We start from the raw sequence: 23,898 nt of genomic DNA on the forward strand, positions 1-23,898 counted from the left end.
TGCTTATTTTGGTTTTAATCAACAAACAGGAGGATAATACAGTGATGGAACAAAAGACGCTAAAAGAAAAGCACATGTTTTTTATCCCCAGGAATTAATTAACTGAAACCTTTTCACAGTAGTGGAGAAATAACATCCAGTGGCTGCATTTACAAGAGTGGATCGATTTATCTATTTTCTTCTCTCTTTCCTTTTACCTCTGCTCTCCTCAGGTTTAACCAATGCTGACACTGTGGTGAATATGCGGAAGGTGACTCACCAGACCATTACTGAAGAGCTGTCTAAAACAGTGCTGCTTCCCTGCCTCTTCACCCTTCGTCCAAGTGCGAGCTCATTCCAGGAACCTCCCAGGATCAAATGGACCAAGGTTTGGGGTCAAAGAGGCTCAGATGGCCTGCAAAAGGAGCAGTCGGTCCTGGTGGCCAAAGACAATTTGGTCAAGGTACATTTATTACAAGTAAAATATGAATCACTCCGTTGGGTTTTAACTGTCTCAATATACTGTTACCAGCATCCTTTTTTCCACATTTTCAGGTAAAAAAGGCCTTCCAGGGTCGTGTATCGCTGCCTGGATACAGTAAGAACCGCTACAATGCCAGTCTTGCGCTAACTGGCTTGCGTTCCAGCGACTCTGGCCTTTATCGCTGCGAAGTTGTCGTTGGTATCAATGATGAGCAGGACACTGTTCCCTTGGAGGTCACAGGTAAATAAAACACACATTCAGACTGTTGTACATACATCCTTACTATAATGTGGTTAAAATAAAAAGTAGTTGGCAACTAAAATTGCAAACTTCTTTCATCAATTAAAGTTGATCATTCTAGTCTTTCCATATGAAGGTAAAAGGAAGGGATAGCCCTATTAGAGCTGCCACAACAACAAATTTTCTAACGACTAATCTTTCAAAAATTTCATAAAAAATCCTCACTGTTGGGGGGTTGTCCAAGTAGCCACGGGATGGTGACGGCAAGTAAAAAAAACTATGATAAAATAAAATTTGATTTTAATTGTGTGTGTGTGCTCATTCGATAATCCTTCTGTCTCAAGTCTGGCTTCAAAAGCAAAATTATTACTATAAATGCGAGGGCATAGCGTTATTCAATGTGGTTATTCAAAACTTCACAAAAGAGTAGAGTGGGCATGCTTAACATCCAAAGACAGTCGATCATCGTACTTCACAAGATTTTTAAAGAGCACATGCTAACTAGGTGTTTAACAATAAGCAGAATGTTACTTATCGTGTCTTTCCTTTTCAGAAGCATCCTCAACAAATCCTGTATGTTTCCTTTTAAGGTGCTTGTGCATCACGGTTGTACTCCTGTGATAAGCCAACAAACAATTACAGAGTATGCAAACCACTCTATCACCAGCTGCACAAAAGTATTGCCATAATTTGGATACTTCTCGCAGATGCCTCCGTCCTCGATTCAGACTCAACCGCCGCTGCCATTTTCCTGTCACACTCAAAACCAGAACCACCATGAAGTACATGAAGTTAGATGAGCCATTTGTTTAGACAAAAACAAAAAGGCAATAAACAGGCAGACAAAAAAATTCTCATTGAAAAATATCCGTCAACAAATTTTCATTGTTGATTACTTTATCGACTAATCGTGACAGCACTAATCTCTAGCTCACAATGATAGAGAATGTTTTCAAAAATTCCTGTATCCTAATTATCGTCTGCATCATCACCAAAACCCTTTGGCATGAGAGACAACTCTGATAGATATCATTCAAATCTGTCCATAACTGTTCAAGTTATCCTGTACAGAGACAGACAGATTCTCCTAAAAATATAAACTCTTTGGTGATTAGTAATAACATCACAGAGTCTGACCTCATAATATATACTCATCCTTCAAGAAGACACAGGCAAGGCAACATAGCAAGAAGCAATCATAGGCATGAGGTAGGGAAGTCCTTGTAAATAAAACCTCTAAATATAGGAATATAGTCCATGGACTTTCTGACAAAAAAAATTAAAGAAATAAAAAAAATAAAACTTCAAATAACCAGAAGTATAGGTAAAATGCAGAGATGAGTAAAGAGCTGGTTATACTCCTGCAGCAGTGTGTTGCAGTGAGCTTGTCGCAAGTATGACGCAGATATTTTTGATTTATGCCTAATTTTGAAACGTGGTCTGTGCTAGAGTCCTGCACGGGTTGAGTTTTACCAACCAGCACCCGCCCGAACCCGTTAGGATGACTACCGAACCCGACCCGTCACCCGTGGATATCTTCAATTCAAATCTGAACCCGACCCGTTTATATTTAACCCGCAAACCCGACCTGCTAACACATCAAGTAATAGGCTATAGTACGCTGCGCTGCAGAACAGCGCCATTAACACTGCAGCAGACATGTATGCACTGACTGTGGCCTTTTTGGAGGGAAGCCCACACTGCTGGCAGGGCTTTAAGCTACAACAAGGGTGACCCCAGTGCCTGATTAATATAACATTTCTGATGTCCATAACAACACACACGCATAAAAAAAAAATCACCAACTACCTGCCCGTTTATTTTTATTTATGTATTTTTCACCCGCAAAAGAGCATTTTGGCGGGTGACCCGTCGGCGACCCGCGGGTACCCGACCAGTTGCAGGACTCTAGTCTGTGCTATGGTATTCCACGCCACAACGCAAGAGGGACCAGCTGTGGGTCCAGATACGGTCGAGATGGTGAGGAAGTATAAAAACGCAAGAGGCAAGTTTGTGTGACAACAGAGGGACATGAGGACATGGGGTTCTCGCTCTGCTAGCTGGTCCATCTTCATGAGTTGTTTTCCACAATGGCGGTCAAACAGACAAAACAAGCTGGTAAGATAAAGACTGCCTAAACATAACACAAATTACAAAATGAACAAAGGATCAACAAAACAGAATTATTTACATAATGAAAACTAAAAACTCTAATCAGCCAAAGGGGAGAACCATGACATGAGGCTGATAATTATCAGATGTTTTTTAGCTGTTGCTCCAAGAATCCAAGAATCAACTGATGAAAAATGACCACAAAAAAAAAATCCAAAATATGAATTATTTTAGGGACACTGGAATAAAGAAAACTGACTAACTAAGTGCAAACTGAAGATTCCCCTACAGGCCAAAAGTGACACAGCCTGTCAGGAGCAGGTGTTTAAAAGAAAAAAGGAAGTGAATGGAAAACAATGCACTAAAAGAAACCTTGTCAAAATGATTAGGATAAAAAAAAACTCAGACTAACAGTGAAATAAAAACAAACCACAAATGGAAATCTTAAAGGTCATAATTGTCTTTTCCACCTACTTGTTACCATTAGTCCAAGTTGTCCATTTTAAATATATGTACGTTTCGCTCTGTTGGGTGATTGTTTATGATGAACATTGACACAAATGAGTGAAGTCATCTGACACACACTTGGCCTTAAATTCTGAAATTTTTCATATTTTGAGTATGTATCTTACAACTTCAGTTTTTGATTAAACCAAAAACTAAAGCTTCTGTCAAACTCAGAGACAAGAATGAGTTTTTCATCCTCATGCAGCACAGAGTAATTGGAGGATCAGAGGGTGTTTGATCCCATGTTTATGAGATTTTCTTTGAAAAATATCAGAATATACTCATTCGCAGCAGCTTGATCGATAGGACTATCTTTAGTAAGCAATGTTTGCTGATTTAAAGAAGATGTGTGCTGATTTTAGTGCAATTATTAGATTTTTGCATGCAATCAGGTTTCTAATTTGTTTTCTTTCATAATCCTTAAGTAGATTAGGCCTGAGTATTTTTATTGGTGTCGTTTGTAATTTACACAACAGAAAATTAAACGTTAGAATCTCTGCTCCACTCAGTGGCTGTGAGCTGTTAACACTTTGTTTTCAAGGTCTGCAACTATGAATAATAATAATTCTGTTTTCCATGTCTTGCTAACGCAGCAATTACAGCCAGGGTCAATTACTGTCACTGCTGAATGTATGATGATGAAGAAAGGTGAAGGGCACTAGGATGCATTAAATGTTATTGCAAAGAGCCAGTTATGTTCTGAAACCAATAAGGCTGAAATGCAGTGATCCATGTTACACCTTTAGCTTTGTGTTGCACTTAGAAATATTGGTATTTGGTAACAAATGACCAATCACCCTCTTGGATGATTTCAAAGACTGTGTTTAAGTGTTTAAGCTTCAAAGCTATTGCTGCACTTTGTCCGGATCTCTCACTGTGTTTAGTGGCAAGCTGTTATAATTACCACATTGTCTCGTGAAACGAAATATGCTTGCATTGATATGATTAACATCAGCGGCAAAGGATGCTGCAGTGGCCACTGTTTAACATGAACATCATCTTCGCTTTGCCTATTGCCCAAATGGGAATTAGTGCAGCCTAAAGTAACAGCCTGATGTTTTCTATCAAATTTCTATTGAGCTATATTTTTCTCTGATGAATTGGGTCTATTTTTGCCTCTGAAGTAGCTCTTTCTTAATCAAGCATGATCCCAACAAATAAGCGTTTGAGGCACTGCTACTCTTGGCCCGGCAGTGCTATTTATTATAAAAGAAACGGATCATGAAGTCAGGGTGGAGCAACCAGTTCTGGAGTTGAGTCTTTATTGGTATTGTTGCTCTAGAGCAGCTTTCGGTTATTCCAGCTAATTCTACAAAGTAATCAACCTGTTCATCTGCAAGTGTCATTACTGCTTGACTGTATCATTCCATAAAACTGCAAACTGAGAGAGGTGCTTTTCTTAAGGTTCACTGTCTTCTTCTGCAAACTCATCCTAAATATCTTTCTGATTGATGCAACCTCCTCCTTCCAGCTCCATTCTCCCTTCTCCTGCGTTCTCATAAGATAAACCTTTTTTTTTTTCTTGGATGCTGCTCAACAGCTACATGAATACTGCACATATATGACATGTCATCATAGTGCCGGAGGGTGTTTCAGCCCTGAAGATTGTAAAAAAGAAATTGGAATTAATTATTCACACATTCTCTTAACAAGACTTATCCATTTCAGAGCTGCAAGGAGCTGCATGCAACTAACATAAGTAAGAAGCAGAAATTACATAACTGAAATATTTTCAGAATATCTGCTATTTTTTTAAGATAGAGAGCACATGTTGCACACTATGGTATAATCTTAATATTTACACTACGTTCAACAATAATTTGTAATTCTTGTAAAAATTGGGAAAAACATCCAACTAATTTAATTATCCTTATATTAAAAAAAGAGTCATAACTTTACTTTGTTAAAGTTGTCCCGGTTGTCTTCATTTTGTCTTCTCTTTTACTCAGCTAATCTCTCAGACAGTTTATATAGGTCTGAGTACTGGAATGGCCAGGGAATAAGTTTCATTTTATGTTAGGTTTATTTTACCTGTTTTGATCTGACCTTATGATTCAAATATTGTTTATCAAATAACATCAATGGAGTGTAAAACAGTTCCCAGTGCTTTTGGAAGATAAATAGATGCAACAGCCTCATAGTTCCTAAAACTATTGTCAATATTGGGTTTGAGGAGCTGTCCAACATATTCATCCACACTTTTTACCAAATCCACCTGAAGTTTTTTTTCCAGAAAAGCTGACTCACCTTTTAGATGAAGTGTGTATTTGCTCCAAATAGGGCTTCAGCAATTAATCAGATTGATAATGATTAATGGATTATTGAAATAATAATCAAAAAATGTAGTAAATGATTAATCATTAAATGGAGTATAGAGACTGTAAAACATGCCTTTAGCTGACATACCAACCTGTTTAGAAAGCAATGGCAATGATTATATCAAAATTGTAAAAAAAATAAAATAAATAAAATAAATTTTGCATTTAAGATAAAAAGAAAGTTTTAGTCTGTCAATATACTCTATCCAGAACTACTCAAATTTCAATTACTCCTGGTTTAATTTAGCAAAAAAAGAATCTTCTTTAAGGAACTTTTGGCTATCCGATTACTAATCGATTAATCAATCAGTTTAAAAGGCCTCTGATCCGCACCTTTCAGCTCCGTGCGCAGGCGGCCGATGCGCTGTGACTTCATTCAGATGACACCAATTCAACCCATCTCCATCCCCTCCTCCACCATTGTAGCTAAAGCTTCATCAGAGTGTCATTCCTCCCAGACTCTTGTTGTGTTCCCTTTCTCATCTCAACCGGTCTGGAAGAAGACCGCCATTTTGACCCTAGCTCTGCCAGAGGTTTCTTCCCAACGGGGAGTTTTTCCCCTTCACTGTCACTTCATGCTTGCTCATCATGGACAGGTTCTCTCAACCTGTGTTATCCAACTGGACTTTCATCTTTCATCGTCCCTGAGTGAAGCTCTAGTATCAGCTCACGCAATTCACTGGATCTCCCGATAAAGCTGAGCAGACCATCTCACTAACCAGCAGTATACAGACTGACCATCTTCATCTATCTCCACTCCACCACAAGTTTCAGGCCTGGGGAGGAAACAGCCCTGTTCTTTGCTCAAAATTAAGCGCTATGTTTCCTGCCGAGGTCTGAAGACAAAGTCTTTGTATCAATACATTTCTCCTAATTGTCAAAAAGGTGTGAAAGCTTTACAAAGAGAATTTTATTATTTCAGCAGAGCCTGTCTGAGGTTTGTTTATGAGTTATGACCTAATATACTTAAGAATACCAGCTACTCACCATTCTTTCATGAGGGCATTATTCAGACACATATGGTGCCTCTCTGCTCTTCCCCGTAGAGACTGTCAGGATGTGCAGAGGTGCTGAGGGTAAAAATAGACCTGAGGTGCTGGACATTGGAATTGGAACAGGTTTCCTTTATTAAAAGAAAACTTATTTGACTCTCCTGCATTTTAGCAATTAAACTAGCATCTCAGTCCTTAAAGGCGATGGAGGCTGAAAGTAGGGACCAAATGTGAGATGATTTATACTCCATAAAGCTGAATGACCTGAAAAGCCAGACTCTGCAGAGTCAGAGTCATTTCTGCTTACATTCTATGTTCAAAACACTCCTGCTCATTTTGTGCACCAAGCCTTTAGTGCTATCGTTAATTTAAATTGACACAACGGCGCTTTTCGTCCTGAATGGAATCATGCTTTTTCAGACAGTCATAGAGAATTACGGTACCATGTTTACAGCCAGAAGCGCACCAGCTAGCATGATACTGGCTAGCTAATCTGGGACATATAAATTCCGGTGACTAGACGTCCCCAATTTCCGGGGACAGTCCCCGATCTGGACCACCTGTCCCTGTCTACAGCTGTCCCTGAAAATGTCCCTGATTTTACCATTTTATGAATTAGGGGGAAAATGTTGCATATAAACTCTTATAGTGGAAAGAGCAGATGAGGAAGTTGGATGCAGCTACACCCCGAAATCCCACATCCTCTGTCACTGCCCAGCTCAGCTCCAGACCGCCTGTGCAAAGGAAAGCTTACACCCTCTGCTGGTCCTTCCGTCTTTCTCCATTCCAACTTCCTCGGAGCTCAAGGAGAGCATGTGCTCTATTATTATTAAGTTTATAGGAGCAAAATACGCAGAAATTAACACTTAATTTCATATGAAATATTTAAAAAATCCCCATCAGCATTCAGCATATGTGCAGCTTCTGCCCAAATATTTTTTTTTGTTATGGATTTTTTGTAACAGGGATGAAATTAATAACAGTTTTTTTTAAAACAAAAAGCACCGCTGTATCTATGAACAAATGAATAGAAAATAGGTTTAGGATTGTGAAAAAATATTCCTATTAGGTTTCACTATAACCTTATTAAAGGACAGATTCCTTTTATGCCCTGAGAGCATCTATACATGTAAAGACAAAACATGTATTTTTGGTGTGGCTGCTTCAAGCTTCTCATGAGAATGATCCAGATTTATAGATGTCTTTTAATGGTTGTAATTTAATCTGAATATAAAACCTGATGTAACTTTTTTAATAGAGACACAGATTTTAATACAGGCTGCTGGAGGCTACCCAATGCACTGCATCTCTGGCATGGGAGCTGCCTTGGAGCTCGTCTGCCTGGCTGTGTGTTTCCTGGACGGGGCCGCCTTTTACAGCTGCTTTTTGTATCTCTGCTTCTGTCTCCTTGAACCCCAGTCGGCCTCGGCAGATGGCCGCTCACACTGAGCCTGGTTCTGCTGGAGGTTTCTTCCTGTTAAAAGGGAGTTTTTCCTCTCCACTGTCGCTACAAGCATGCTTAGTGTGGGGGATTGTATTTGAGTCAATGCAATCAACTGGTTTTCCTTAGATAGAAAACTTTGTATCAATTTGACTGTATGATCTGGTTGAACTGTAAAGTGCCTTGAGATGACATGTGTTGTGAATTTGGCGCTATATAAATAAACTGAATTGAATTGAATTGAATCTGTCCAGGATACAGTATAAACAACTGGAGGCCATTTCATTTTATAGTTATTATTATGTAGAAAAAAAGGTTTTTCAATTTGTATATATATATATATATATATATATATTAGTGCTGTCAATCGATTAAATTTTTTTAATCGCGATTAATCGCATCAATGCCTGAGTTAACTCGCGATTAATCGCATTTTAATCGCACATTTTTTTCCTGATTGAAAATCATTTAAATACTCTCGATGACATACAAAAAAATACATACAGGCTAGGTTTGTGCCAATGTTCTTTTTTTAAAATGAAAACAGGTCACAGATACTGATTTATGCCAAAAATAACAAATACGTAGGCAAAAAAAAGGCCCTGAAAACAGGCTGATGTAAAAGACAGTCTTTACAGTTAATACAGTATTTTGAACAAAGACAAGCATTTTACCCTACTGCTATAAAATTTAGTAGAGTTAACATTAGATGTTAATTAACCAAGGTAATAATGAACAATTTTCAATCAATACATCAAAATCAATAGACCGGCATCACTAGATGGAGGTAGTCTATACTCTAGAAAGTTACTTTTCAGCCTCTTAACAAAAATGAGAACACACACACACCCACTCACCCACACACACACACACACACACACACACGCACACGATACCGACCTGTTGCGTACACAGACGGCAAGAGTGCCGTAGCAGATTCCATTTCACCTCAGTAATCTGTTTTCTCAGCATATTTCAAGTTGCTACTAGTTACCAGACACTCAACTTGTTTGTTGGTGGTGTGGCTTAAAGAAAAGGCACTAGCGCTACCCAGTGTATGAGCGTCTTTTTCCCTTGAGGAGGTCCGCTCTCGAAGCCTATGAAAAATGCATACACTGGGGGAAAATAGCCCCGCCTTCTCGCGGGCTGCAGCGGGATGTACTTGGAAAATTGTACCATAAAACCACATAGCGTTAATCTCACGTTAAAAAAAATATCGCCGTTAAAATGGCCTCGCGTTAACGCGATAATAACGCGATAATTTTGACAGCACTAATATATATATATATATATATATATATATATATATATATATATATATATATATATATATATATATATATATATATATATATGTATATATAAAATGGCTGAAAACAGCATTGTCCCCGTTTCCCATTTTAATTTTCATATAATGTATTTATTGTTATCTATGAGCTGGGAATGTCCACAGATTAGATGCAGGAATCTGGTCACCTTAGTTTAAATGGACAGAAGGACATGTGAACCTTGATTTACCTTGATCCCATTATTTAACTAAACTACCCTCTCTTAGTCAATTTAATTTTCTCGCCTTCTTTATATTATTATTTTGTTTAGTGTTCTTCAAACCCTAAAGCCTTGCTTATTAAACTGTGGTACCAGGACTACCTTTAGCCATTCTTTTAACATTCTCATGATATCATAGAAAAAATGTAAATGAAAAATTAATCACCTTATCAAACTGCTTTTAATTAAAGTAAAATGCTAACCAGCTTTTATTTTAGTAACTGTCAGTGATGGGAGTCTCTCCTTTTGTTTCCATATCTCAACTTTTCATATATTTGTGAACAAGCGTACAACTAAAACCCAGATTTATGATTTTTTGTACACAAAAGAAGTAAAATATGGAAGCATGTCTAAGCCAGATGACCATCAGTACACATTAATATGTGAGAGATGCAGTGTTTATGCTATGGAATCTAACTCTGAAAAACTTCTCGTCACCTGGGGATTTCTGCTGCATGCTATTAAAGACTTAATGCTGTAGAACCTGTACGTTTTTTTAAACCATTTTCAGTTTTCTGTAAAAAGCTGCAGTAATTGAGAAGGTAGCCAGTGGCCTAATGATGAAACTATGTTTGAATTGCATCAACAAAGTCAGTGAGTTTTGCTGATTGATGTTCTCAGTGAACAAGGTAACTTCGTATTGCTCTAATTTGGAATAAGGTTGCATTGGATTGATCCTTAAAGATCTAATAAGAAAGTAGCAAGAAAGTAGCAAGTGCCAAAAGTCCTAATCAACTCTTTATACACAAAGCTGCCTTTTTGGATTTTATAATTTTTTTTTGCTTACCCTTGCTGGATTGGAGTTAAATAAAATAAAAATGTTCTTTATCGTATTTTGTTTTGTTCCACTGTCACCATGCATGAAGCTGTCCAGTACTGGTTTTCAAACAAAACAAAAGGAACCAAGAGCTGTACTAATCATTTATTGATATGGTAACGCTGCAGAATCACTACCTTTAAGAGTTCACAGAGATTAACGTATTCCAGCCCGGTAAAAATATTACTTGAAAATAAATTGATGTTAAATAAATAAAAAAAAGAAATATTGAATTCCCTCTTGTGTTTGTTAGCCAATGGTAGCAAAAGAGCACTCTGAAACTAACAGTATTAGCCAATCAGAAGAAGAAGGGGGCGGGTCATAGGAAAGCGTTTGCTTCCTCCTCTAGTTTGTTGCTCAAGTTCCCAGATAGATTGTGGTACAGAGGTGAAGTTCTACACGAAGAGTCACTTTACTGTATGCCATTTACGGCTCCATTCAACAGAGAGACGTGCAACGAGTCAAAAAATAAATAAATTAAACTTTGTGTTTGGAGAGAAGGATGATAGAGAGAACAGAATTGCATGGTTTGGGCACAATGCAGTTCATGAACTCTGGGGAATATGTCACGACCATAGATAAAGGTCTCAAAAAAAAATGGCGCTGGGCATGGCTGGAGGAGATAGGGCGAGATGGCGAGTCATTTAGCTGGTGCAGGAAGTTAGGTGAACCAGACGCTTGCTTCTGCATGCTGTGCTCCAGGAAGCTTATTCACCCATCCACCGACAAAACAGGTGCTATGCAAACATGCATTAGTAAGTATAATGTATAATATATATATATATATATATATATATATATATATATATATATATATATATATATATATATATATATATATATATATATTTCCATCCATCCATCCATTCATTATCTGACACGCTTGTCCCAATTGGGGTCGCGATGGGTGCTGGTGCCTATCTCCAACTGTCTACGGGCGAGAGGCAGGGTTCACCCTGGACAGGTCTCCAGTCCATCGCAGGGCAACAGAGACACGCAGTCACGCACACACTCACACCTAAGGAGAATTTAGAGAAGCCAATTAACCTAACTATATATATGAGTTACTTGCCTGTGTTGAAAAAGTTCAGGCTCAGGATTTTTTTTTGCTTTAATCCCTGAATTCAATAAACATTTTAGCTGAATGGAATCCATCTATCCATCCATGTTCTATACATCCTTCTCCTTGCAGTGTCATTGGTGGCTATTTCCAGCTGTATCTGAGCCAGGTTTTTTTTTAACACCCTGGATGGGGTTGCCAATCCATTTTAAAAACACTGTCATTCTGTTTCTTTGCTTGAGAGGCAAGCAGAATTAAGCAGGGTGGCATTGTGTGCACTGCTAAAGCAGGAAGATAAACACCTCCACTATTTGTCATAGACTGTATCCAAGGGCAACATCTCTTTTTTTAATCAGGCAGTGGATGATCTGATGCAAATCATAGACATGTTCAGTACACTTGGGTTGCTGAACCCGAGCACTGTAGGTCTTTCCTGCACAGATGGAACAATGTCAGCACATAATCACTGTGTCTTGAGGGCTTCGTTGTTCTCCACTGAGCATCTACTACGTGCATATATATACTTGCTGTTCAGGCTGTAAATCTATATTGTGATGTCCTGGATCAGCCTCCCTACTTCTCTTAATAACCTTATTTCTGTTTTTGCTGTTTTTTTCTCAGGCGTGGTGTTCCACTATCGTGCCCCTCATGACCGGTATGCCTTGTCCTTTGCTGATGCCAAAAGGGTGTGCCTAGAGAACTCAGCTGTTATCGCAACACCTGGTCAGTTGCAAGCAACCTTTGCTGATGGATACGAGAACTGTGATGCCGGCTGGCTCGCAGACCAGACCGTACGGTGAGGAAAAACCCTAGCATATGTTTTTAATGTAGCATGGAACTGGAAAAGTATGGAAAGTCTTCTTTGTGTATGGAAAGACAGATAAATAGGGTCAATCCATATCTGAAAACTTCTATCGCTTAGTTTCATTTTACTAAAAAGGGATGGATGTTCCACATAAATACTATATAAATACTGTCTTATTATTTATACCAATTTATACCAATACTGCAATAAAATATATATTTCAAATATATATTATTTACCACATGTTTTGGAAACAGAACAGGAGGAAACAAAATGGCTGAAAGAAAAACCCTGATTGGCCTCTAGGTTTAAGTGATGAAGGCAGCAAATTATAAACTGCATATTGTGGAACATAGTTTTATTTTCTCCCTAAAACTCACTGCAGCAGGTTTCTTTCTCTGCTGTTTCCCCTGCTGTTAAAATCTTAGCCAGATAAGATCAGTCTTTTTTGAAAATCAAGCAGCAGAATAAAGAACCCTACACAGACCCTATACAGAAAGATAATTAAAAATACTTAAATCTTGTTATTTGAATTTTAAATTAAACTCATTGGTAGTCTGATGAGTGAAACTGAGTTTACTGTGTCTTCACCCTCAGAGCTGCCTTTCAGGAGCCTTGTACAGAACTTATTTTGCATTTCTTTCAATAAGCCCCAAAAACGTCCAGTAAAACATCGTCTCATTTTCTATATCTACATCCTTAAGATGGTAGACATGCTGCTTGTTGTGTTCCTGTCAGCTTTTTCAGATATTTGCAGTGACATTGCTTTATTCTCCTAGTATTTTTTTCCTCTTTCTGTCCTGCATCCTTGCTGCGTTCACTCTCTAATTGGTCCAGATTCAAGATGTTCTGATGGCATATCAGCCAAGAGGGAAGTGTCCAATTAATTCAAAGAGAAAAACACAGAGAAACCCATTGTTATTTCTCCAACCATGAACAGAAGAAATGCAGCAAAAGCCACAACAGAACATGGCTGTATTGCTTCACTTTTAGATTGTGTCTTTGTTTTTATCCTGGAGAATATGGTTTATGGCCTTGTGGACGTTGGTGTGTGCTGTATATTTGCCAATATGCATTTATTTTCCAAGTCCCTGAATGCCAATTGCAATATATTAATCAGCTTATTTTGTGTGCCTCCTCCTCCTCCTAATAGAGCCGATGCTCTTGAGGAATGATTGCAAAGGTGAGACTCTAATAAAGATTGCTGTCTCTGCTCTTCAGGAATACAGAGTCATTAAAGGAACTCTGGATTTTACTGACCTCTTAATGACTTCTCAACTCTACTTTCATCTTTCTCTGCTCCTGCCTCACAAAATGATTCACAGTCTGTTTTTTTTTTGGCTTACATATATGTCAAGAAACTTAAAAAAAAAAATTCTAAATAAAACCTAAAGGCATCATTAATTCAGCCTGCTTTTGTGAGGCATAGATTTTACTTTCATTTTTGCAATGGTGTTACTGTTGTGTGTAGATATGAGGGGAAGTTTTTTATTCCTTTTTTTGAAGATATCTTTAAACGTACTATATTCAGAGTAGGAAATGATAAAAGTGTTGCGGGGTTTTCATCTTCTACTTGGGAGCTTGGACCCCTCCCTGGGAGCTAGGTCTATCCGCGCCTGCTTTCTTTTGTATGGCCAAGCCACATAAATCTTGCTCTTTCTTCTTTAACTCTCTCTGTGTTTGTTCCTACTACTTGGTTTGCTCTGCAGGTACCCAATCCAGTCACCTCGACCAGGCTGCTATGGTGATCGGGAGGACTCACCTGGTGTTCGTAACTATGGCAATAGGGCTCCTGAAGAGCTGTTTGATGTCTACTGCTTTGTAAAGAAGCTTCCAGGTAGGAGTTTAAATCATTGATTTAATTGAAATGAAGCAAATAATTCCTAAGCCATTAGATTTTTATTGCAGGAAATTATAAAATACTTAAAGTAGAGATGCACTGATCATAGTTTGTGGTCATTCTGTAAGAACATTCTGAAAGTGAGTAAAATATCTTAGAATAAGTGTATTTACCCCTAATTTGAGCTAGAAGATAAGATGATCTGCCAATGGAATGAGCATTTTTACCCTTAAAATAAGATAACTGACTTAGAGACTGCAGTTGCTTTTTCTTTTTTTAAATTTAAATTGTATTATTCAATTGGGGAACTGTCTCACTTACCTGCTAAATGTAAGAAAAAAATGAACTTGCTTTAAGAGAAAATTATTAACTCAGATTAACAATTTTTGCCATGGAGTTCCTGATTTTAGCAGAGGGTGAGGCTGCCGATACAGATCGAAGCTATTTTTCCTATTTATATACTATGGTTGTGTAGGATTATAACAGCGGCAGGAGGTAAGCAATATCACGTTTAGGTGAGTTTAATGTGAACAGAAAGACCAAAGACTTTCAGGACAGGAGGAATATTGAAGAGCAGTAAGGAAACCACTAGAACCATCTTGGAGAATCACAGCAATCTTCAAAAGATGACAGGTACAAGGAGCTGAAATGAGGAGGAAGGATAGTAGTAGAGAAAAAAAACATCTAAATAGTAACACTGAGGTGGGACAGCTGGAATCACACATGGACCAGAGTCAGTAAGAGGGCAGATATGATAAAGAAAGGGATGAAGAACAACAACAGATATAAAAAACAGCTTGATGGGACTGAGCCTAAAGGAGAAACAAAAGGCTAAAATCATCCCAGCAGTGACTGAATGTCATGTGGAAAAATTAACCTTAAAGGTGACGCAACAAAACTAACACAAAAGCAAAATTAATTGATGAAGAGCTGCCTCCAAACTGAACATACAGTCCAAACATACAGTCAAATGCAGCCCTGACATAAATCTAAGCAAACTAATGGATTTCTGGGGAGATTTATAAAACATTTTCGATGAAAATTGACAATTTCACACGATTGGTAAACTTTATGAGAGATAGTTTATTATCAACCCCCTGTTTGTTTAATTCCACATTTTCTTAAACTACAAGCTTTTAAATGTCAGTTTCTTAACAGTAGTTTGGGTTATAAAGTTCACAGCAAATGACTCCCAAATCTATTCCTGCTTTTGGGCACATTAGTTACAGTTCAAAAAGTGGAAACTATTTCTCTTTTTTAGTTTATTCAAAATGGGAAAACTTCTCAAAAGAAAATGATCCCTCTGCTGCAGCTGTTTTGTTGTGTCTCCATTTTCTCTGCGTGTGATTACGCTTATATTCCCATTCTTCATGCTTTGCCAATCCCAGCAGCTTTTCTGAATCATGCAATGATGGATGGATGTCAAGTAATTCCTTCGAACACTTTTAGACCTCAAAGAGAAACTTAGCTCTATTAAAACTAAAAACACAATTTTGGCTGCTAAAATCCATGATAAGGCTAACTGCTAATATTAGCTGGTTAAATGTGCTCAGGTAATTAGCGTACTGTTATCCTACAGCTTATAAGTTATTATAAATTAACAGCTGTATTGCTGTCTAGCTCCTTACGGCTTTCCACCGTAACTGTTCAACATATGTGGGATCAATGTTCGTTTTATAAGAAAAAGAAATGGCAGTGTCCTGATTTCAGCCACCTTGATGACCGGGTGCTGTAATAGAGGCTAAATCCCTGGTCCTGCTAGCCTCGTGAGACCATCCTGATCTCGCGAGCTTTCAAAATTTCACTCACTAATCAGTCTGGAGATAACCTGACTCCACCAGATGGATTTGCTCCGCATATCCATCTGGAAACCTTCCCTTGAAGTAATTTTGGGAAGGGGCAAAATTACCGGTTAGCTGATTGGCCTATGTTGGTGATAGACGGGCCAAATAAACCAATCAGATCAACGAAGTTTATGACGTTACAGAGCGACGACGAAGAGGAGCCAATTGATAGATCAAACTCTTGCCGAAACCAGTCGATAGAAGAGCAAAAACATCTTTTCCTCTGAGAAAAGCCTCCAGAGCAGTGTTTTGCTCTTCTTTCAGTGAAGAAATACTCTGTAATTCCCATAAAACCTGCTCGATAGCTACGCTAACGCTAGTTTCATCGGCTGAAGCCGCCATGTTGTTTAGACTGAACTGTCGCGCTTCTCGTTGCGTCACACCTCGACCCGACTCAAAGCCAACGCTGATTGGACGTTCGTTTGGTGAACGGCTCCAAATTTTCTTCAACGGAGAGTCTCCAGACTGATTAGCGAAATCTTGAAAGCTCGCGGGATCAGGATGGTCTCACGAGGCTAGTCTGGAGATTAAACTAGCGTTAGCGTGGCTATTGAGCAAGTTTTATCGGAATAACAGAGTATTTCTTCACTGAAAGAAGAGCAAAACACTGCTCTGGAGGCTTTTCTCAGAGGAAAAGATGTTTTTGCTCTTCTCCCGACTGGTTTCTGCAAGAGTAGCCTGGCTGTTAGTACGTCATATGCTTCGTTGATCTTATTGGTTTATTTGGCCCGTCTATCACCAACATAGGCCAATCAGCTAACCAGTATTTTCGCCCCTTCCCAAAATTACTTCAACTGAAGGTTTCCAGATGGATATGCGGAGCAAATCCATCTGGCGGAGTCAGGTTATGGTCCTGCTGCCAGGATTCTGCACAGCTGGTTATTCCAGCAATTCCTCCATCAAACCATAAAACAGTATAATTTCTGCTTGAGCAGTTTAAAGAATAATAATAATGAACTAAGCAACTTCGTAAACTTTATAAAGTACTTTCAAGGGTAAATTTTTAAAGGCAGCTCCAGAGCAAACAACCCAGAGCACATTCTACCTTAGATCTGATTCTAGTTGCTTGGCTGAAATTAGATGCTTGCTATTCTTTACTGCACTCCTCCATACTTCAGAGCAAAATTATTATAACAGCAGGTTTTAAAACAACGCTGACCTTTTCAATGGTTTAGCTTATTTAGTGGGCTTATCATCAGGCATTGAAGCAGCAGGTGTCATCAAACTCAATAAAGTAAGGTAGGAGTTTTCTAAAGCTAGTTACACAATATTTATGCACCGAATGCTGAGATGATAAAGGAGCAAAGGTTGGAGAAAAACCTCAAGAGTTTATATGATAAAAAAGGTAAAATATTTCATCAAATGACTTCCAAAATTACTGCATTTAATATTCATGTATGCATATTTATTCATTCTCTACATTTACCTATTATTGCTGGTGCTGAATCCCAGCGGCGACAGGTAAATGTTTGGGTACAACCAGGGACACACATGCACCTGGTCTCACTCTTGTGTTTTTCAGAGACTCATTAACCTAATAGTCATGTTCTGTAATGGAGCTTTTTGTTTAAGGTATTGCATATGCTACTTTAGCTTGCTTCCATTTCAACAAAGCTTCTCTTTTATAACAACACTTCTTTTTATTTTTCCACCAACATCTAGACTTTCAGCCTTCAGATTTGAGTTTCATAGATTATTGTGTTGCTCTGCTGGTTTCTTCTTCCATAGTTGTTGTTTTTTTTTTTTTTTTTTTTTTTTCCCAACACTTTGTAGACGATATTATATATCGACAGAGGCACAACATGTTCTTTCTTTCTTGACTATTTTTCTTCAGGAAAAATTGTTTTTTGTAGAAAAAAATATGTTTTGCTAATATTGGTAGCTGTTATTTTTTACAAACCCTGGTGAACAACAATTTGAAAACCTAAATCCTACATTTTGGCCTAAAATTATGATAGCAAAATCATATACTACTTATGTATTATTTACCTCCGCCAAGGAGGGGATGTTTTTAGACAAGTTTGTTTGTGAGTGCTTTTGTCTGTCTGTCTTCTTATGGACCGATGTAATTACATTTTTATCAGAGGTGTCCCTCATGCCAAGAAATAATCCATTAAATGTTGTTGATGATACTGATCATAATCTTAATACAGGATTTATTGTAAATTGTGAGATAGGGATATTTGGTTCCCCAAGCAGTTCCTCACTTAACCAGAGGGTGGCAGCAGTCATTATTGACAGCCTCAGCATCGGACTCAAAAAGTCTGAAGGTATTTTTACTGAAGAATAAAAACACACGAAAAGGGAAGGTTGTTGATTTGTTAGCAGGATCAACTGAGAAGCTTTAAATGGAGTTTATGGACTTTTTTTTTTTAACCAGAGGTGCGCCACAGTTTAAATATGGTAATGATACAGATCTTCTGAGAGTCAGAAGGTCTAAGTCAGAATAAGGGGCTAAATGTTCTGCTTGGCAGAATTCTGAGCTCTAAGAGTGAATTTCTAGTTTTATTTATTCATTACTTATCAATATGATAAGATAAAGTAACAAAAAAGCACATTATCAAAGGCTTCTATGCCATTTTTTAAAAGCTAAATCAACTTTCAAACCAATTCTGTCTCCATCTCCAGGTGAAGTGTTCCACTCCACAGTGCCACAGAAGCTGAGCCTTTCCACAGCCTCCACCCACTGCCACTCTCTAGGAGCACAGCTGGCCACCGTTGGGCAGCTCTACTTGGCTTGGCAGGCTGGCCTAGACCAGTGTGATCCCGGTTGGCTTGCAGACGGCAGCGTCCGCTACCCCATCAACGTACCGCGGAAGAACTGTGGTGGAGACGAGCCAGGGGTGCGGACCATCTACAACAACCCAAACCGTACCGGCTTCCCGGACACCACTGCCCATTTCGACGCCTACTGTTACAGAGGTACCCAGAGCTCTCTGCTGTATGATAAAGTCAATGTAACATCATTGTTGCAATCGCCATAGCAACAACTGTGGGGTCCAGGGAGTTGCTTTCCATTCTGACTTTAATTAGCACTAAGTATGTGTGTCACACATGAAGGACTTGGAGAAAGACTGTGACATTTGTTTTCCTCCTGATGGATTTGAGAGCTGGTATTTTTTGCGCAGAGGAGGAGGAGAAACAGAATGAGAAGACAGATGAAAAGAGGAGTAGGCGAGAACAAAGAACTGGGTTTCACATTTACTCTGACTGACCTTGTGAATTTATGATGCTCCAGATAAGAGTTTGGCAAGTTACAGTGTCTTAAAAAGGCAGTTACATGTCTTAAACTCTCCAGTATTTTGTCACTTTCCAGCTACACATATTTTTATTTATTTATTGATGTTTTTGGTGCTATAAGTAGATTGTAATTGTAAATTGGAGTGAAAATGACACTTGGTTTACCTTTTTTTTTTTTTTTACAATTGCATGTTTGAGTTGCTCATTTGTATTCATATCACAGCATCAGCAAGTGGGAGGCTTTTCTTTAGGGGGGACAGAGGTCAGGAAAATAATAGTAAAATGGGTGGAACTAACATAGGAACATAAGATTGAAAAGACTCAGGACTGTAGCAGAAAACAGCTTTAATAAGAAGGGTTAGATTAAAACATTGTCATATGCTGGAATCGCCTAAATTGACCTTAAATCCAAAAATGATATGAATTATTCCAAAGCGTGAGATTCTGGGTCACGTTCTGCAAAATAAGTTGAAGGAAGAGAGCTTACAGGTTCTCCAGTATCACCAGATATTGACAGAGAACCGGGCAATGCTGAAAAATCAGGTTTTGAAATATGTTATCTGTGCAACCTGACTGGGATTGAGCTGTTTTGTCAAAAATTGATTCACGAGACGTAAAACGCTGGAATACATGTTCACAATAAGACTGCAGCTGTAACTGTGGTGGAAGGAGGTAAAAAGTAATGACCCAGCACTGCTGAATACAAATGAACAGCACAATTTACACTATAGTTAAAATCTTAAAACAAAATCACCTTTTCTCAGTTATCGGCTACTTAGTTTGGACCTAAAGCACTAAATCCCCCAAAATAACTTGGATTTTGGGTTTCTGACGCCACAAAGTTTCGAGGCACTGTAGTTTGTGGTTTTACACTGATCTGACTAAACTCCATATTGACATGGAGGAATATTACCTCTGCTTTCTTAGCTCGGTATTGTTTACACCTTGCATTGACTGCTAAATATAGCAACTTCATATTTGAGAGTGACATTTCCATAGACAGAGAAAAATGTCGGTTTCATCTTTCAAAGTGTCATCGCCAAAGTGAAACATTTGCATTACCTCAAATTATCTAAGTGAGTAAGATCAGCATGAAAAACTGAGCCACTGGGAATCTGTCAAAACAAACATTTGATGGATGGATCCCTCTGCACATTTGCATTAATATTTAACTCAAATATGTGCAGTAAAGTAAGACGATAAATGGAAACCGGAGCTTTTGAAATCAATAATTATTCGCATGAACTTTATTAAAATGTATTTATCTTCATCTATCTAAAATGATAGGAAATGGTTGTGAAAATCAGATGAACTACAGACTTGTCCTCTCTGCAGTATTGATTATAATAACAGGTGTTATGTAGCTGCTGATACAGAAAATGAAGGAAACTGTGAATGTTGTGTGTTGCAGCCCATCATCCAGCAGCGATTCAAGCCTCTGAGGCTAAAGGTTTGGACCAGACTGAGAGAAAAGTGTTGGACATCTCGTCTTTATTTGCTGAAGCCAAGAGAAGCGACCCCTCTGTCAGAACATCTGTCCATTCTGACAGGTTCTCCTTCAATAGAACAGGAGCCCCCTCATTCAGTAAGAGCAATGACTCATCTGACATATCTGAGGAGCATGTTTTCATTGACTTGAAATCTGAGGAAAATTGGGATGAGAAGCACGATGGACCCAGAATCAGCCAGATGGATCCGGACGGTTCTGCTGAAACAGGTAGCAACGTCACTTCTAGCTTTCCTGACCTTGAAGCTGCAGAGAACCATGTGGAATCAGGAACCCCAGCATCATCCCCCTTGGCCTCTTCCACCCCCCAGCCTCAGGGAAGTTACAGTCTTCTCACTGAATTTGTTAACACTCTCATGAGGCCTTTTAAGTTTTGGGCAGGAAGCAAAGGGTCTGACAAGGCAGAGAGCAGATCCACAGCGCCTGAGGAAAAAGCTGCAGAGAACCAGACTGAGGAAGTGTCATTCAACAAAAATCTAAGTGTTCCCAAACCCATTGGAAACAAGGGCAGCATGGACAATGCCATCGTAGAACACAGAGGTGGCACTTTTCCCCTCAGGGCTCCTAACAGCGGACCACAGAGTTCAGAAAAGGGGCTGTCAGAGCGGGAAGAAGAGCTGGTGCCTCTCATTAAACTGGTGCCGTCAGTCCAAAACGGAGAGCAAATTGCCAGCAGCGCTCAACCTGCAAGAGGAGGAAGCAGCTCCGTTCATGGCGACGTGGAATCTACTACGAATGGTGAGAACCCATCCTTACTTTTAAAGTGTCTAACACTAATCTCTTGTAACATGAAGTAACAAGCTGATTCATTTGCAACTCCAGCAAAATTGGTCCTGAACAGAAAAGGTTTGGCCTCAGATGGAGGCAGGATGCTTTCAATGCTGCTGGTTTGGGAAGAGTCTCCGCCTCTGAAATACTCTTCCTCTTCTCTTCCCTGGAATATCTTGTAATATATTCCTCAAGGGGACTATATGAAGCATTACAGGAAAGTTAATTAAACTGTACTCATAAACAAGCTAAATCTGTATGTATGGGGGTGGGGGGGAGGTTGAAATGAATATTATTTATACCCCATTGTCATACCTACTGACGGGGCTTTGTTTGCCGTATGAGATTTTCTCCGTCCAAAACAAAACAGACCTGCATCCAAACCTGCAGCTTACTCCTCAGAGTTAAAGATGCATCAGGCTTAAAAGATTAAACACGTTGAATGAATTACATCTAAGCAAAAGAGGAAAACAAAGCAGAAAAAGGTCTTTGTGAACCACGGAACAAAAGGGCTAAAATTGAGAAATGTGCGGATAGGAAAGGTTAACAGTTTGTCATTTCAGCTGACATGTTTTGAAAAGGGCTCATGACTGAGATCCCCTCCACCCATTTATGAATGAATACATAGAAACCAACAACATGAGGAGTACTGTGGCCCTTTTTTCAGACAATGGCGACAAACGTCTGTGTTTTTTTTTTCATCATATAGTATACAATGTTTTTATTTGTTTTACAGAATCAAGACCTGGAAAGTATGGGATGCATATTTCTGCAGTATTTCTCTGTATTTTGCTCCATGTATCTTCCTATAAGTTATCACCAGCTTCCCAGTCCTTGCTGCAGAAATAACAATAACATGTTGCTGCTTCCCTCATGTTTTATGATGAGGATGGTCTGTTCAGGGTCTTTCTGCCACACTGTTGCTGTTTTTCTTTCTTGAAATGCAATTTCAACATGAGACACAGCAGCACTTAGGACTGAATTTGGAAATCACTGTTTTAGAGATTTAATCACATTCCACACATGAGAAATTCAGGGCAGATTTTTTTGTAGTTTATATATGTTATTAAGGCGTTAGTTGTTTTTATGTGGCCAAGTTGTTCAGTAGGATGAGTTGTTCGGAGTTGCTGTTTCTCTGTGGTAAAAGAATCAACCTTAAAGCTCTATTCCACAGTGAAAGTGTGAGGATAATCAAGTTTTCTTTCTTTTTTTTTTTTTTTGGGGGGGGGGGGGGGTGATTTTAAATAAATAGTAATAACATCACTTTCCCTTTTTCTGGCGTTTTATGCTGGTTCTTTCCAGGTCGTGTAGAATCTGTAGCAGGTGGTTCTATGCATACATACATCAGGTGGTTTCTGAAAGTTAAAAAGTTCTTTAAAAAGAGATGTACTGATATTAGAAAATTTTTACTATTTAATAATTAAGTATTTTTAAATGCATTTACTTCTGAAAACAAGTATTTTCCTAGTTGGGTGCTTCAATACTTTATCTTTAGCAGATATTTGTAACTTTTACTTACAGTATAGTTGAGTAAGATTTGACTTTGAGTATCAATACTTTCAGTCAAGTACTACTATTGAGTACTTAGTCCACCACTGTTTAAATGACCTTAGAAAAAAAAAAAGATTTATTCATCTTGAAAAGCTCAGCCTTATGTAGTGCCAAGTGAAACAGGGTCCTTTTAACAAGCTTTAATGCTCCCGTCCTTCCCTATCAGTCTAAGTGGATGGCCATGTCTCTGTAAAATGAACAGGCTTGCTTTTAGCTTCTCCACCTATTTGTTCCTGGCATGTCCGCTTTGTCCTTTGCTCTTTATCAGTTAAATTGTTCACTAATGTTTCCCAACTCATCTCTTGGATCTGTAGTTATTCTAAGTTGGGCTGCACCTAACGATTATTTTACAAATCGAATAATCCGTCTATTATTTTTCCGATTAATTGATTGATAATCAGATAGCCAGAGATTCCTTAAGGAAGACTTTTTACAAAATGAAACCAGGTAAAACAAAAACTTTCCCTTCAGGACTTCTGGATAGAGCAGTTTAACAGACAAAATAGTTTTTTTTTAAATCGTAAATGCAAAATGCAAAAGGTTTCTTTCAAAATGTTGGTATAATTACTGCTTTAAGTGGGTCGCTCTGTTAACTAAAGGCATATTTTACAGGATCCACGTTCTAGTTAATGATTAACCGGTTTCTAAAATACTTGACGATTATTTCAATAATCGATTAATCACTATTCATTTGATTAATTGTTTCAGCCCTAATTCTAGTATTAATTTACACTTGGATGAGTTCACCTCCAACTATAATTTGATTTGCTGTATTTTATTTAGGGGGATCATAAAGAGAAAAAATAAACCTGCTTACCACACATTTTTGTTTGTAAAACATATAA

At 38.4% G+C, this 23,898-nt stretch overlaps 1 protein-coding gene across 1 annotated transcript in view; it reads left to right on the forward strand.

Moving 5' to 3' along the window:
• Nucleotides 1-23,898, forward strand: part of ncanb (neurocan b) — a 259,178-nt gene that overhangs the window by 106,949 nt on the left and 128,331 nt on the right. The window contains exons 3-8 of the mRNA XM_038290276.1: nt 213-442; nt 535-703; nt 12,120-12,294; nt 14,013-14,140; nt 18,616-18,909; nt 20,639-21,472. Coding sequence (XP_038146204.1) covers nt 213-442; nt 535-703; nt 12,120-12,294; nt 14,013-14,140; nt 18,616-18,909; nt 20,639-21,472 — 1,830 coding nt within the window. The remainder of the gene's footprint in view (nt 1-212; nt 443-534; nt 704-12,119; nt 12,295-14,012; nt 14,141-18,615; nt 18,910-20,638; nt 21,473-23,898) is intronic.

This window comes from Cyprinodon tularosa, unplaced genomic scaffold, assembly GCF_016077235.1.
Source record: "Cyprinodon tularosa strain WSP-4 unplaced genomic scaffold, ASM1607723v1 ctg278, whole genome shotgun sequence".
Taxonomy (NCBI): Eukaryota; Metazoa; Chordata; class Actinopteri; order Cyprinodontiformes; family Cyprinodontidae; genus Cyprinodon; species Cyprinodon tularosa.